Source organism: Pseudonaja textilis, chromosome 10 (genome assembly GCF_049901715.1).
Source record: "Pseudonaja textilis isolate UNSWEBS1 chromosome 10, rPseTex1.2, whole genome shotgun sequence".
In the NCBI taxonomy this organism is placed as follows: Eukaryota; Metazoa; Chordata; class Lepidosauria; order Squamata; family Elapidae; genus Pseudonaja; species Pseudonaja textilis.
Window position 1 is genome coordinate 9,459,187 of NC_141999.1, and position 11,066 is coordinate 9,470,252.

General features: G+C 51.9%; 1 protein-coding gene across 1 annotated transcript in view; it reads right to left on the bottom strand.

The window, feature by feature from the left end:
* Nucleotides 1-10,603, bottom strand: part of RUNX3 (RUNX family transcription factor 3) — a 90,513-nt gene extending 79,910 nt beyond the window's left edge. Inside the window, exon 1 of the mRNA XM_026702602.2 lies at nt 9,489-10,603. Coding sequence (XP_026558387.1) covers nt 9,489-9,752 — 264 coding nt within the window. The 5' untranslated portion in view covers nt 9,753-10,603. The remainder of the gene's footprint in view (nt 1-9,488) is intronic.
* Between the last annotated feature and the right edge of the window lie 463 nt (nt 10,604-11,066).

Genomic DNA, 11,066 nt, shown 5'->3' on the forward strand with positions numbered 1-11,066 from the left:
CAACAACTAAGGGGCTTGACAAAGAAAAACAAATGTTATCTCGGGATTAAACTCCTTTCATGTGTGACATGATGTAGTCAGTTTAGTGCAATGGATCAGGCCCTAACTGTACAGACCTGCCCAGTATACAGAAATAAATCTTGTAGAGATCAGTAAGACTTGTTGAGTGGCTGTAGGATTACAGCCTAAAAGTGTATAATTTGGTGGCATCACACCCAGTTCAACTTCACTTGTTAATTAGTTTAATGGCTAGATTAAGACCTCGCTTTGCTAAATTATTATTTTTGTTTATGCAACACCCTCAGAGGTTCATAATCAGAAGAGGCTGTTTCCTGCCTCAGGAGCTCCCCGTCTTAAATGCTAATATATTCTGGCAGCACTCTTGAATTTTGAACACACCAGCAAACCACACGGCAACTCTGTGAGATGGGTGACCCCAATTGGAGAGAGATTGAGATCCTAAGCCAAGGTTTATGTGGGGTTTATTAATTAAGCCACAAATGCCGGAGTTCTGCAGCACGCTCAGCCGCACAACAGCAATTGGTTTCATGGCTTTGAGAGATGGGTGACTAAACCCATACAGAAAGAGAAGCTGGTTTTACTAAGCCATAATTGATCATAATTCATATTCTAATTCCTCTCCCCCCCCCAGCAGTTATTCTTCAAAGTGGAAGGGTTCTGGAATTTCAGGTTTATTGGGAGTGGGGTGGGATTTAGTTCAGGAAAGACTCCAAGCCAATTGAAAGACAATCGCCTCCTTCACAGAGGAGCCCAGGTGTTGGGTGCAAGCACCTGGACCCATAGGTGCAGAGTCCAAGCCAACTACTTTATTATGTTCTGCCTTTACTACAGAAATCTCCCCACTCTGGCAGCCTATGTCTGGGAACAAGTAGATGTTCCGAGGACTTTAGTTGGGGGGCTTTTGCAGTTATATAGTGACTCCAGGCTGGTTTTATGCTTGACCATCCTCCCAAAGAGGCTAGGAGCTTCCCAACATCAGGCAAAGACAGGTAAGATTGGGTTCATACTCATGCCAAACTATACAGGTAATCCTTAACTTATGATCATAACTGAGCCCCAAAATTCCATTGTTAAGCAGTTGTTAATTGGAGTTTTGCTCCAATTTATGGTCTTTTTGTCACTGCCATTGTTAAGTCAGCAACACAGTTGTTAAGTGAATCTGGCTTCCCCATCGACTTCGCTCATCCAAGGGTCCCAAAAGGTGATCACATGACCCTGGGACCCTGCAATGGTGGTAAATACATGCCCGTTGCCAAGCATCTGAATTGTGCTCACACGACCCCAGGGATAACAGCCACAAAGGGTCCAAAGGGGTGAAAAGTCACTTTTTTTTCTGGTGCTGTTGTAACTTCGAACAGTCACAAACGGTTGTAAGTCAAGAACTCCCTGTCTTTGACTTTGATTTCATTGAATAAACCAGAATTGCAAGGTTCATCCAACCCACTAAGCGCAGGGCAAAGAGACCGCAGCAGCAGCAGCAGCAGCAGCAGCAGCGTGGCTGAGATGGGAGATCCAGCCCACACCTGAGGCAAGACTACAGAGCTGACTGGAACCAGGCAAGGAGGAGGAAGAGGAGGAGGAGGAGGAGGGCTGGCAGACTATGTGGTCTGGCTGCTGCTTTGGAAATGAGAAAAAGCAGCTCAGCTAGAAGTCTCCACTCAAAGGGAGGTCCCTTCTTGCAACCTGTCAGGTCGTCTCTGCAGCTCCTTGGGACTTCCGGAGAGTTTCGCCAGATCCAGAAGCCAGGGACCCCTTCTAGGCTTAGCACAGCCATTACTGGGGCTTATGGGAAAGGGAGTCCTTTGGCTTCTCTTAAGGGAAAGGAAGAACCTGCTCCAAAATTAAGTTCTCCATCTTTTGGACTGGGCAATAATACTTCCTTCCTTTTTTGAGGGAAAAAAAAAAACCACAAAAATTTAAGGGCCATGTTTTTTTATTGTTCCAATTGCTTTTCATTTTACTGCCCGCATTTCCTAAAAGGAGGCACTCGGTTTCAGAGGGACTTCATGCAGGCGTAAGTTCTGAATAGGGAAAAATATGGACCCAGAGGAAGATCGCTGGAGGGTTGCAATTGATCAACAGGGAACTGGGTTCGCGCACACACACACACACACACACACACATACACACGATCACTATGCAGCTATTTTAAAAAAATATCCATTTGGAACCAGGATTTTGTCATGTTGTGGAAATATTTTTTCAAATAATTTTCAAGAAACTGAGATCCTTTAGGGCGGGGGGGAAGCAGTTGGGCAGCTCCTTAGAGAAATATTCTGCGGCTTTCAATATGGTGACCAGCACCACAGCCATCCAGGATTATCCTTGGCAGGGTTGATTTACACAAGAGTAAGCATCAGTAAAGAGATAAATGGTTGTTTAAAGTCAGGTTCAGTCTCCGGCTTCTTTTGCTTCTGAGCAAATGGATGGCAGCTTTTGTCTAGCAATAAGAATTAAAAATAATAAGAGCGGCAGAAACAAGAGCCATCACTACTGCAGCCCTGTTTAAAAGAGCCAGCTCCCTCCTTTTAAACCAGTTCTTAAAATAAATTCCAAAATTGATTCCTGAAGGACTTCCCTCCCCCCCACCCCCAATCCTGAAATCTGTTTGTCAATAAAGCCAGATTTATTTCTTCTCTAAGAGGAGGATTGTTAAAGACAAATAGTATTTTTTAAAAGGTCCTGAACTATGGTATGGAATGATGACAAGGAACAGGATGTGTTAAGGCGTAAGAGCTGATAGTATTCTGAAAAGAAAAGAAGTGAAAAGAAAAGAAAAATATTTAGCTTCCTTTGCACTTAATATAGAGATCTGTGCCACTACCTTTTTTAATAAAATTAGAAATTTAATAAATGTATGTAACATACAGGTCCCTACTATGTATACTTATGAGGTATAAAGAATGCTAGTGAAATATCCTTCCTTCCTTCCTTCCGTCCTTCCTTCCTTCCTCCCTCTCTCCCTTCTTTCCTTCCTTCCTTCCTCCCTCCCTCCCTCCCTCCCTTCTTTCCTTCCTTCCTTCCTTCCTTCCTTCCTTCCTTCCTTCCTTCCTTCCTTCCTTCCTTCCTCTCTCCTTTTTTTCTTTCTTTCTTTCCTTCCTTCCTTCCTCCCTCCCTCCCTCCCTCCCTCCCTCCTTTCCTTCCTTCCTTCCTTCCCCCTTGCTCAGGTGCCGTTGACATGAATGGGGACTCCCGAGACATGGATCGCGCCTACCAACCGATCTTTGACGGGCAATGAATCGTTTGCAATAGAAACGCCATTGCACTTAATGGGCGCCCTTCCTAGCGCCTCACACGGAACTGGTCCTCTTCATTCCCTCCCGGGGGTCAGCCTTATGCGGCTCCTCGAGGCCGAAATTTGATTCCCCCCCTCTCCACACTCCCAATTCTAGGCCCGGCTCGTTTCTTCAGTGCTGTCTGCAGGAACTGCATTTGCCCAACGGCTGCCCCAGGTCAGTGAAGGGCTGAGTTAGACTTCCGACAACGAGTCCATCGGGTTAAGCGTGTTGTGTGAATCAACGCAGCCAACCTGCAGAGCAGAGATCTCCAAACAGGGCAACTTGAAGACTTGTGGATTTCAACTTCCAGAATTGGTCTCCAGCCAGAGTTGAAATCCCCAAGTCTTCAAGTTGCCCAGTTTGGAGACAGACCTCTGCTCTCTAGAGAGAGGCGATCCTGTTGCGCCTTGGGCCCTTCCCGGAGCTTAGAGCGCTTTCCAAAGCGCCCAAAAGGCTCTTTCTCCCCGCCCAGCGTTCTGCTCCGCTCTGCCTACTTCCCAAACTCGAACACAGAGCGGGGGAGAGCGGCGACAGGGCTGCGGGGTCCCGGTGGGAGCTGGGTTCTTCCCGGCCGGTTCCTCGGGTTGCCGCCCGGCGTTTCTCGGCTGGCGCCGAAGAAGGCGCGCTGCCGGGATAGTTGCGCCGCTTTGCCCCGGGCGCGCTTTGGAGAGCCTTTCCGCCACCGAAGCGGAGCGCACGAACTGGCCCGGCCCATTGAGGACTAGCCGGCTGCCAAGTGTCTATCTATGGGGATCGTTTGCGCATCTGGGACGCTGGGCTCCTAGAGATTTGAGGCTTCGCAGCTGGAGGGGCCAAAAGGCAGGAGCTCTGCTTCGGGGCTTTAGAGAGGAAAAACAAACAAACCCGTCTGTCTACTCGGAGAAAAGCAAGTCCCACGGGTATGTCTGCATCAAATAGTTTAAGGCCGGAGGTCCAACAGGTTTAGATCCCCGGAATGAGATGTGGGGAGGATTGCTCCGACTCCGCGTCTCTTTGGGGCAAAGAATTGAGAAGGGCAGAATTCCCAAAGTGCTTTTTCAAGAGGCAACTGGGCTTTCTTTTGTTTTTCCTGGAAGGCCTTTCGCTTCCCATTCAAGGAGCTTCTTCAGTTCTTCAGAAAAGTAAAGAATAGTCCAGTTGCGTTTTGAAAAAAGCACCTTTGGGACAAACGTGACCTGGATGACTGAGAATCTCCATAGAGAAAGGCAGAACTTTATAATCAGGTTCACACAACACACTTTTCCCTTAATATGGTTTGTTCATTTCCTGACTTGGCCTGATCTGCAAACCCGGCTATTCTTGGCTTACCCAGAATGCTCAAATGCTCACCTGCTCAAACCCCAACTCCTTTAACCTCAAACTATCCACTATTGACCTCACCCCATTCTTAAGAGGCCTGTAAGGGACCTGCATAAGTGCACAATTGTGCCTACCGTCCCTGTCCTATTGCCCCCATTTATTCGTACTGATTTCCTGTATTCTTATTCATGTTTATACTTATACCTATTATCTTGTAAGCGATTGACAAATAAAATAAAATAAAGTCGCAACGCGCATTCTGGTGGTCGGGTTCACCGGGGCCATTGGGTTGAGCAAAAGTGGTGAGTTGTCTTAGCCTAGTGGGTAAACCAGGATGCCATCTTAAGCCCAATTAAGGTTTATTGGTTTGACCAAGGCGTATTGTGTTTAAAAAACCCCACCAAGGCTTTTAAAATGGGGCTTTAAATATAAAGAGTTGTATGAACCCAGATTCCAGATCTTTTATGTATTGACTAATTCTAGATTCTCAAATAAAATCTAACCTAACCGGAAAGTTTGCAAATAGTTTTTTTGTAAAGTGAGGTCTTGGAAGTCCTCCGGGAGAAACAGCTAGTTTTGCCTCTTTGCCTGTAAATTAACTCCGCCTTCGCTTTCTCTCTCTCTGCACTGTCTGCAAATTAGTTTTTAATTAATTTATTTCAATTTCTGCATCTTTCCGATCGGAAGCCTACTTCGTGCTACCTACCATTGCTATTATCGGTAGTAAGCAATATTCTTCAGTTGACAGCCCATGAAGAAACAGTTACTTCAAAATGCTGCGGTTGCTTTCATTACACCTGTCTATACTGGTATTGCAAAATACTAGAAAACGATCACCTGGCGAAGGCCCGTTGGGGAGATCTGGAACGCAGGACTTCCTAGGGAAGACAATATGGCTTCATAATTCCGGGATGGGAATCTTAGCACCAACCGAAGTGGAAAAGGGAAAAACAGGTTATAAAGACCCGTCTCCGTTTTAACTTAATTTAACGTTGGTTTTGGTGGGTTCCGCCTGAATGTGGGCAGTGTCTCGAATTCAGGGTTCAAGATCCGCTGCAAATCCGGACGAGGATTCGGGAATCAGGATTTAGGCAGCTGAGAATGTCGGGAAAGGTTTTGGATACCCTGTCCGTCCCCATAAGGCAAAGGATCGCAATCTCCAAAGGAAAGAAATAGGATTCAGGGTTGATCAAAACGGAGCCGCCATTCTCGCAGCCTCGGAAAGTTTGGAGGATTAAGCTGGCGTTACATTTAAACTGCCGCGGGAAGAACAACGGCGCAAAGATTTACGAAGCGGAGAAAGAGAAAGGAAAAACGAGCCGCTCGGTTGAAAGGATTAAGTAGCCCCTTTCTGCAGTTTCTTTGGCTTCTCGTTGGAAACCCTCTGGAGTTTGATTCGCTTCACCTCCCTGTGTCCACGCCGGAAAGTTGACCGAGCGTCCCTAACTCGGAGAAAAAGGGGGGCGAAAGTCGGGAAGAGGGGAAAAGGAGACGCCGCGCTGCGATCATCCCACAGCTGCCAAAATGCGGAGCCCGATTCCTAAGAGAGCGAAGAGTGCAGAGGGGGGGAGGGAGGGAGGGAGGGAGGGAAGGGCGGGAGGAGGCAGCAGCGGCCGGGGAAGGAAGAGGGACGCACAAGTCGGGGATAACTCGGATCTCTGGAGAACTGCAAGGGGGCTCGCTTCCCTTGTCACCGGGACAGCTCCGGATTCAAAAGACGCGTCTCTCCCCTCCCCCAAGGAGCTTTCCGATAAGATTGTAAAGCAAGAGGCAAAGCGACGCCGCCTGGGACGGACCGTCTCCGGTCGGGGCACAAGAGGCAGAGGAGACGCGGCTCGTCTGAACGCCCAACGAAGCAAGCGCTGGGATCCTGCAGCCTTTTTTTTTTCTTTTTGGATCCCAAGTCACCCGTAGAAAGAGATTAAAGGATTAATTGTAAAGTGCCAAATTTAAAAAGTGTTTTTTTTTTAAAAAAAGGGGGAGGGACATTTTCCCCTTTGGCCCGAAGATTTGGACCAAGGACTATTAATGCAGCTTGTTTCCCTCGCTGGGCGCACAAGGGCTGGCTACGCACTTGCACTACACCGCGATCCGCAGAGGATCCGAGAGGAGGGAAGTAAAAACTCGGAAATATCTAAACGGTAACCAGGGTTGGGAAGGCTGGCTGCATTTTTTGCCTAAACTGGGAAAAGTAACGGGGTGAATCTGGTCCTTAAATAACAGACCGCCCCCCTCCTTTCCCCGCAACAACACTGAGGACTAGAAGCTTAAGTCAAAACCTGCAGGACACAGGCAAGCTTTCTGTCGCTCAGGATGGAGCTGAGTACAATCGAAGGCGCTGGGGTTGCTTGAGGTTGACAGCCTCCCCCCCCCACACCCGCCATTCTTTACACAAACTCTCCCCTTTTAAAAACCAGAAAACAAAGCGAAGCAAAAGAGAAGTGGGGTAAGGCGCTAGCGAAAGAGCCCCCGGAGTGGGAAAAGGAGAGAAGGCCGGCCTTCAAATATTTATTTAATTTGGAAATAAATTCAACCTTACAACAGACGGAATATTGTGTGTGTGTGTTTTTGTGTGTGTGTTTTGTTGTTTGCTATTTCGTTTCGGTAGATCTTTTGGGACGAAACGACCTGGCACGAGTGTGTGTGTGTGTGTGTGTGGAGAGGGGGGGGAGGGAGAGAGAGAGAGAGAAAATTTCTGGGCAAACGCCATTCTCCTTACTTTAGGACTACCGAATATTTGTGGGAAATCTTGTTATTTCTTATGGGAGAGGCTGCCTCATCTCCCATTTCTAGGAAGTTTCTGAGGTTATCGCCATTTTTCTTAGGGATCCTATTTGAGCCCCTTTACTTCTACTTTCCTCCCGCGCCTCTACAGGGAAGCAAGATTCCCGCGGGGACGGGGCGGGCGGGGGGGAGAAAACGCGGCCCAGGCGTCCGGTGGGTGAGTGAGCGTCGCGTTTAAATTCCGGAAAGCAAATGACTATAGGCTGGAGGAGATGGTCTGGGTTCACACGAGGCGCTCGGATACAATGGGGTGGGCTGCTCTGGAGTCCGAGAGTGTCAGAGGAGCCCAGATGAAATCTCGGCCTGTGGCGTGTGGACGGGGCGATGGTAGAAGGCCAGCCTTGTTAGTTTCTTGCAAGAGACTGAAGGCCGATCTGCTCCCCCCCCCCCAATTAGACGTTGGTTCAAGAGGGAGGGTCAACCCTGCTACAAATTGGTGGTTCACAGTTTATCCGTGGGCACCGGAGGAGTTAGGTTTTGGGGGGTGGGCGTTTATTTATTTTTTATCTTATAAGTGGCCAACTTGTGTAAGCTGAGGGGGTACATTCATTCATACATACATACATACATACATACACACACACACACACACAGTCGTTTATTCGTAGCGGAAGAATCTGTCTGTCTGTCTGTCTATCTATCTATCTATCTATCTATCTATCTATCTATCTATCCATCCATCCATCCATCCATCCATCCATCCATGTTGTGCGAATTTAACTATGACATCAAACTTGAGTTTTGGAGGGTGTCTCCGAGAAAAAAAAAAGTTATTTTTCCTACCCCGACAGGCGTCTCTCCCGCTTAAAAAACAAAACTCCTTCCTTCCCTCGCTTTGAAAAGGGGAATTTTCTTCCGCTTTTCGTAGCAGGGAAAGGCCTACAGAGATCGGAAATCGCCATCTCCGCCGCCGGCCCAAGTTCGGGAGAGGCCCTGCAAGCGTTGCGTTCCCCTTCTGAAATTCCCTTCCCTTCTCTGGGGCTCCGGTTGGACAGTCCGAACATCTCAAGCGGGGTTGAGACAACCGTCAGCCCCTTCCGCCGCCGAGTCTAAAGCGCTTGCTTATTTAAAAGGGAAGGTTTTTAGCTCGAGGCTGGGTTGGATTGCTTGTTCTTGCTCTTTTTTAAGGAGTGCAGCCTCTGCACGGATATTACAGAGCATAATGGTTTATTTAAATTTCCCGATCGCTTTACATTGCCTTGCGCTGTTTGGACGGTAGACTGCCTCGAGCGTAAGTACGAGGCGAGGAAAGAGAAAGGGAAAAAAAAAATTGGAACTGTGTTTGAGGGAGATGATGGAAGTGGATTATTATTCTACATTCGCTTTGTAGACGGTTGAATTGGAGAAAAGGGTTCCAAGTTCCTTGGGCCGAATTGGGATTTTTCTTTAATCCCGGCTAACTTCCCGGCCGGGGGCGGCGGGCAACTTTGTGGGGTTTTGTAGCGCTCGGGAAAAAAAATTAATCAAACGACCCTCCTGCAACAAGGGAGAATCTCGGCCTCCTCCCAGCCCACCCGCAAGCTTCTGGACCTGTCCGGCGACCACGCCCTCAAGCTGACCTGCTTGTTGGCCAGGGACGTGTAGATCCCAGATCCGAGAAAGTCCGGAGAGCTGGGTGGGCGAAGACGCTGCCGAGGTGCAGCCGAGCGATAGCGGCCACCTGCTCGCAGAAGCAAGTGGCGGGGAATACCGCAGGCTTCTGGGATTTAACATTGAGGAAGCTGCCTGCCATTCAGCCTTGCGGTTTCCCCGCAGGAAATTAAAGGCGCTTTTGGGCTGCCAAGGGTTTTTTTTGGGGGGGGGTGTAGGGGAAACTCCCTGGTCTGCTTGGCAGAGGGGCGCGCAGAGGCTTCGCCCCGGGAGGGGGGGAAGCGGGAGCTGCTGGCTAACCCTACAAACCGCTTGCCGAGGTGTGTGTGTGTGTGTGTGCGGGGGGGGGTGTCTTTCGCTTGCCTTTCCCCCCGCCCGCCCAGCGCCCATCCCGCCACCGCTTTTGCCGTTAAACCGCGAGTCCTCCCAGGCGCTTGGGAAGCCCGCTCGGCAGGAAACATCTGCGCGCCTCTCCCAGGCCCTGCCCGCTCCGCCCAGCCTCCCCTCCCGGCTTACCTTGAAGGCCACGGGGAGGGTCTTGTTGCATCTCCAGTGGGAAGGCAGCACCGAGCACAAGAAGTTGGGGCTGTCGGTCCTCACCAGTTCTCCCGGATGATCGGCCAGGACGTCCACCACCGAGCGCGCCGACTCGGTCCGGCTACGAGGTCCCGGGACTGGCGCGCTGAGGGCGCCGCTGTTCTCTCCCATCTTACCGCAGGGGAAGGCCGTGGAGGGAGGTGTGAAGCGCCTGCTGGTGCTCGGGTCTACGGGAATACGCATCACAACAGCGGGCGTTAGGGGAGGAAGGAGGCGGCGGCGGAGCGGCTGCTGCGGTTGCTGCTGCTGCTGCTGCTGCTGCTGCTGCTGGCCGAGAGGCGAGGGAAAGGCGCGCCCGGGGCGCAGCGAGCCAGGTGCCCAAGAGCGCACGGCGGGCGGCCGCTCCGAAGCCGGCCGCGGGAGAAAGCCGTCCCAGGCCCCCGCCGCGCAGGTCGGGCCACTGCCAGTCCCGGCCGCCAGTCGCTCCTTGGGGCGCAGCTCTTCCCGGGGCCCCGTTGCGCTTCTCGTGCTCCTCGCCGCCGCCGGCGGGGCTCGGGGCTCAGGCGCCTCGGCGGAGGGGGATTCCCCGGGACCGAGAGATCCGAGCCGGCCGCTGCAGCTCCGACGCGCCTTCTCTTCCCGCCGCTCGGCCTCGCCGTCCCGGGCCGCTGAGATCCGGAGCGCAGCCCCGAGATCCGCCGGCCGCGGTGGGGAGCCCGGAGGCGCTCAGCGGGCGGTTGGCCGAACCCCAGAGCGCTCCTTTGGCGCGCCTCCCGCGCCCCCTTCCAAAATCCAAGGCGGCTCAGGCGAAATCAAGCTGGGCTCCGTCGGGGGCAGCGCTCGGGGGGTGGGGGGGCTCCCTCTCTCGCAGTCACGACGGAGGGGCCGGGAAGCGAGCCGGCAGCATCCCGCGCTCCTCCAGGCTCGGCGGCTTCTCTCCCCGCGAAGGGACCGCGGCGAGACCTTCAACAGGTTTCAGCTCTCTCGCGCTCCGCCGGGCTCCTGCCCCCGTTTCCTGCTCCTCCGCCTGACAAGCGCCCTGCTCGCTCTCCGCCGCCCGCCCTCCGCCTCCACCGCCTCCTCTCGACGCGTCTGAAAGCAGCCGAAAAGTGGCCGCGGTTACATACGGACTCCTTTCCTTCCTTCTTTCTTTTTTTCCTCCTCCTTCCCCTTCTTCTTTTCCTTAAAAGTTTATTTACACAGAGGTGGCCAGGGGGGCGGGGCGCGGGGCGGGCGAGCCAGCCACTCAGAGCGGCGGCGGCGGGGAGGGGGGGGCAGGAAGGAGGGGAGGAGGAGGGGTCTGCCTGGACCGCGCCCCTTTTCGGGGCAGCCCCCGCCCGCTTCCTTAGAAAGAGGGAAAAAAACGTGCCTCCGCAGAGGCTTCCTTTTTGGGGGGCGGAGAGCAGCGTTTTGGGGTCCCCCCTCCCCTCTTTCTGCTCCTCTCTTTTTAGCGCTCTCGTTCCCTTCCTCTCCTCGCAGAACGAATCGATTCCCCGCTCCAAACATTGACTGCTGCCCCGGGGACGGTTTGATGGTTGTGAAAAGTGGAGCCGCTTC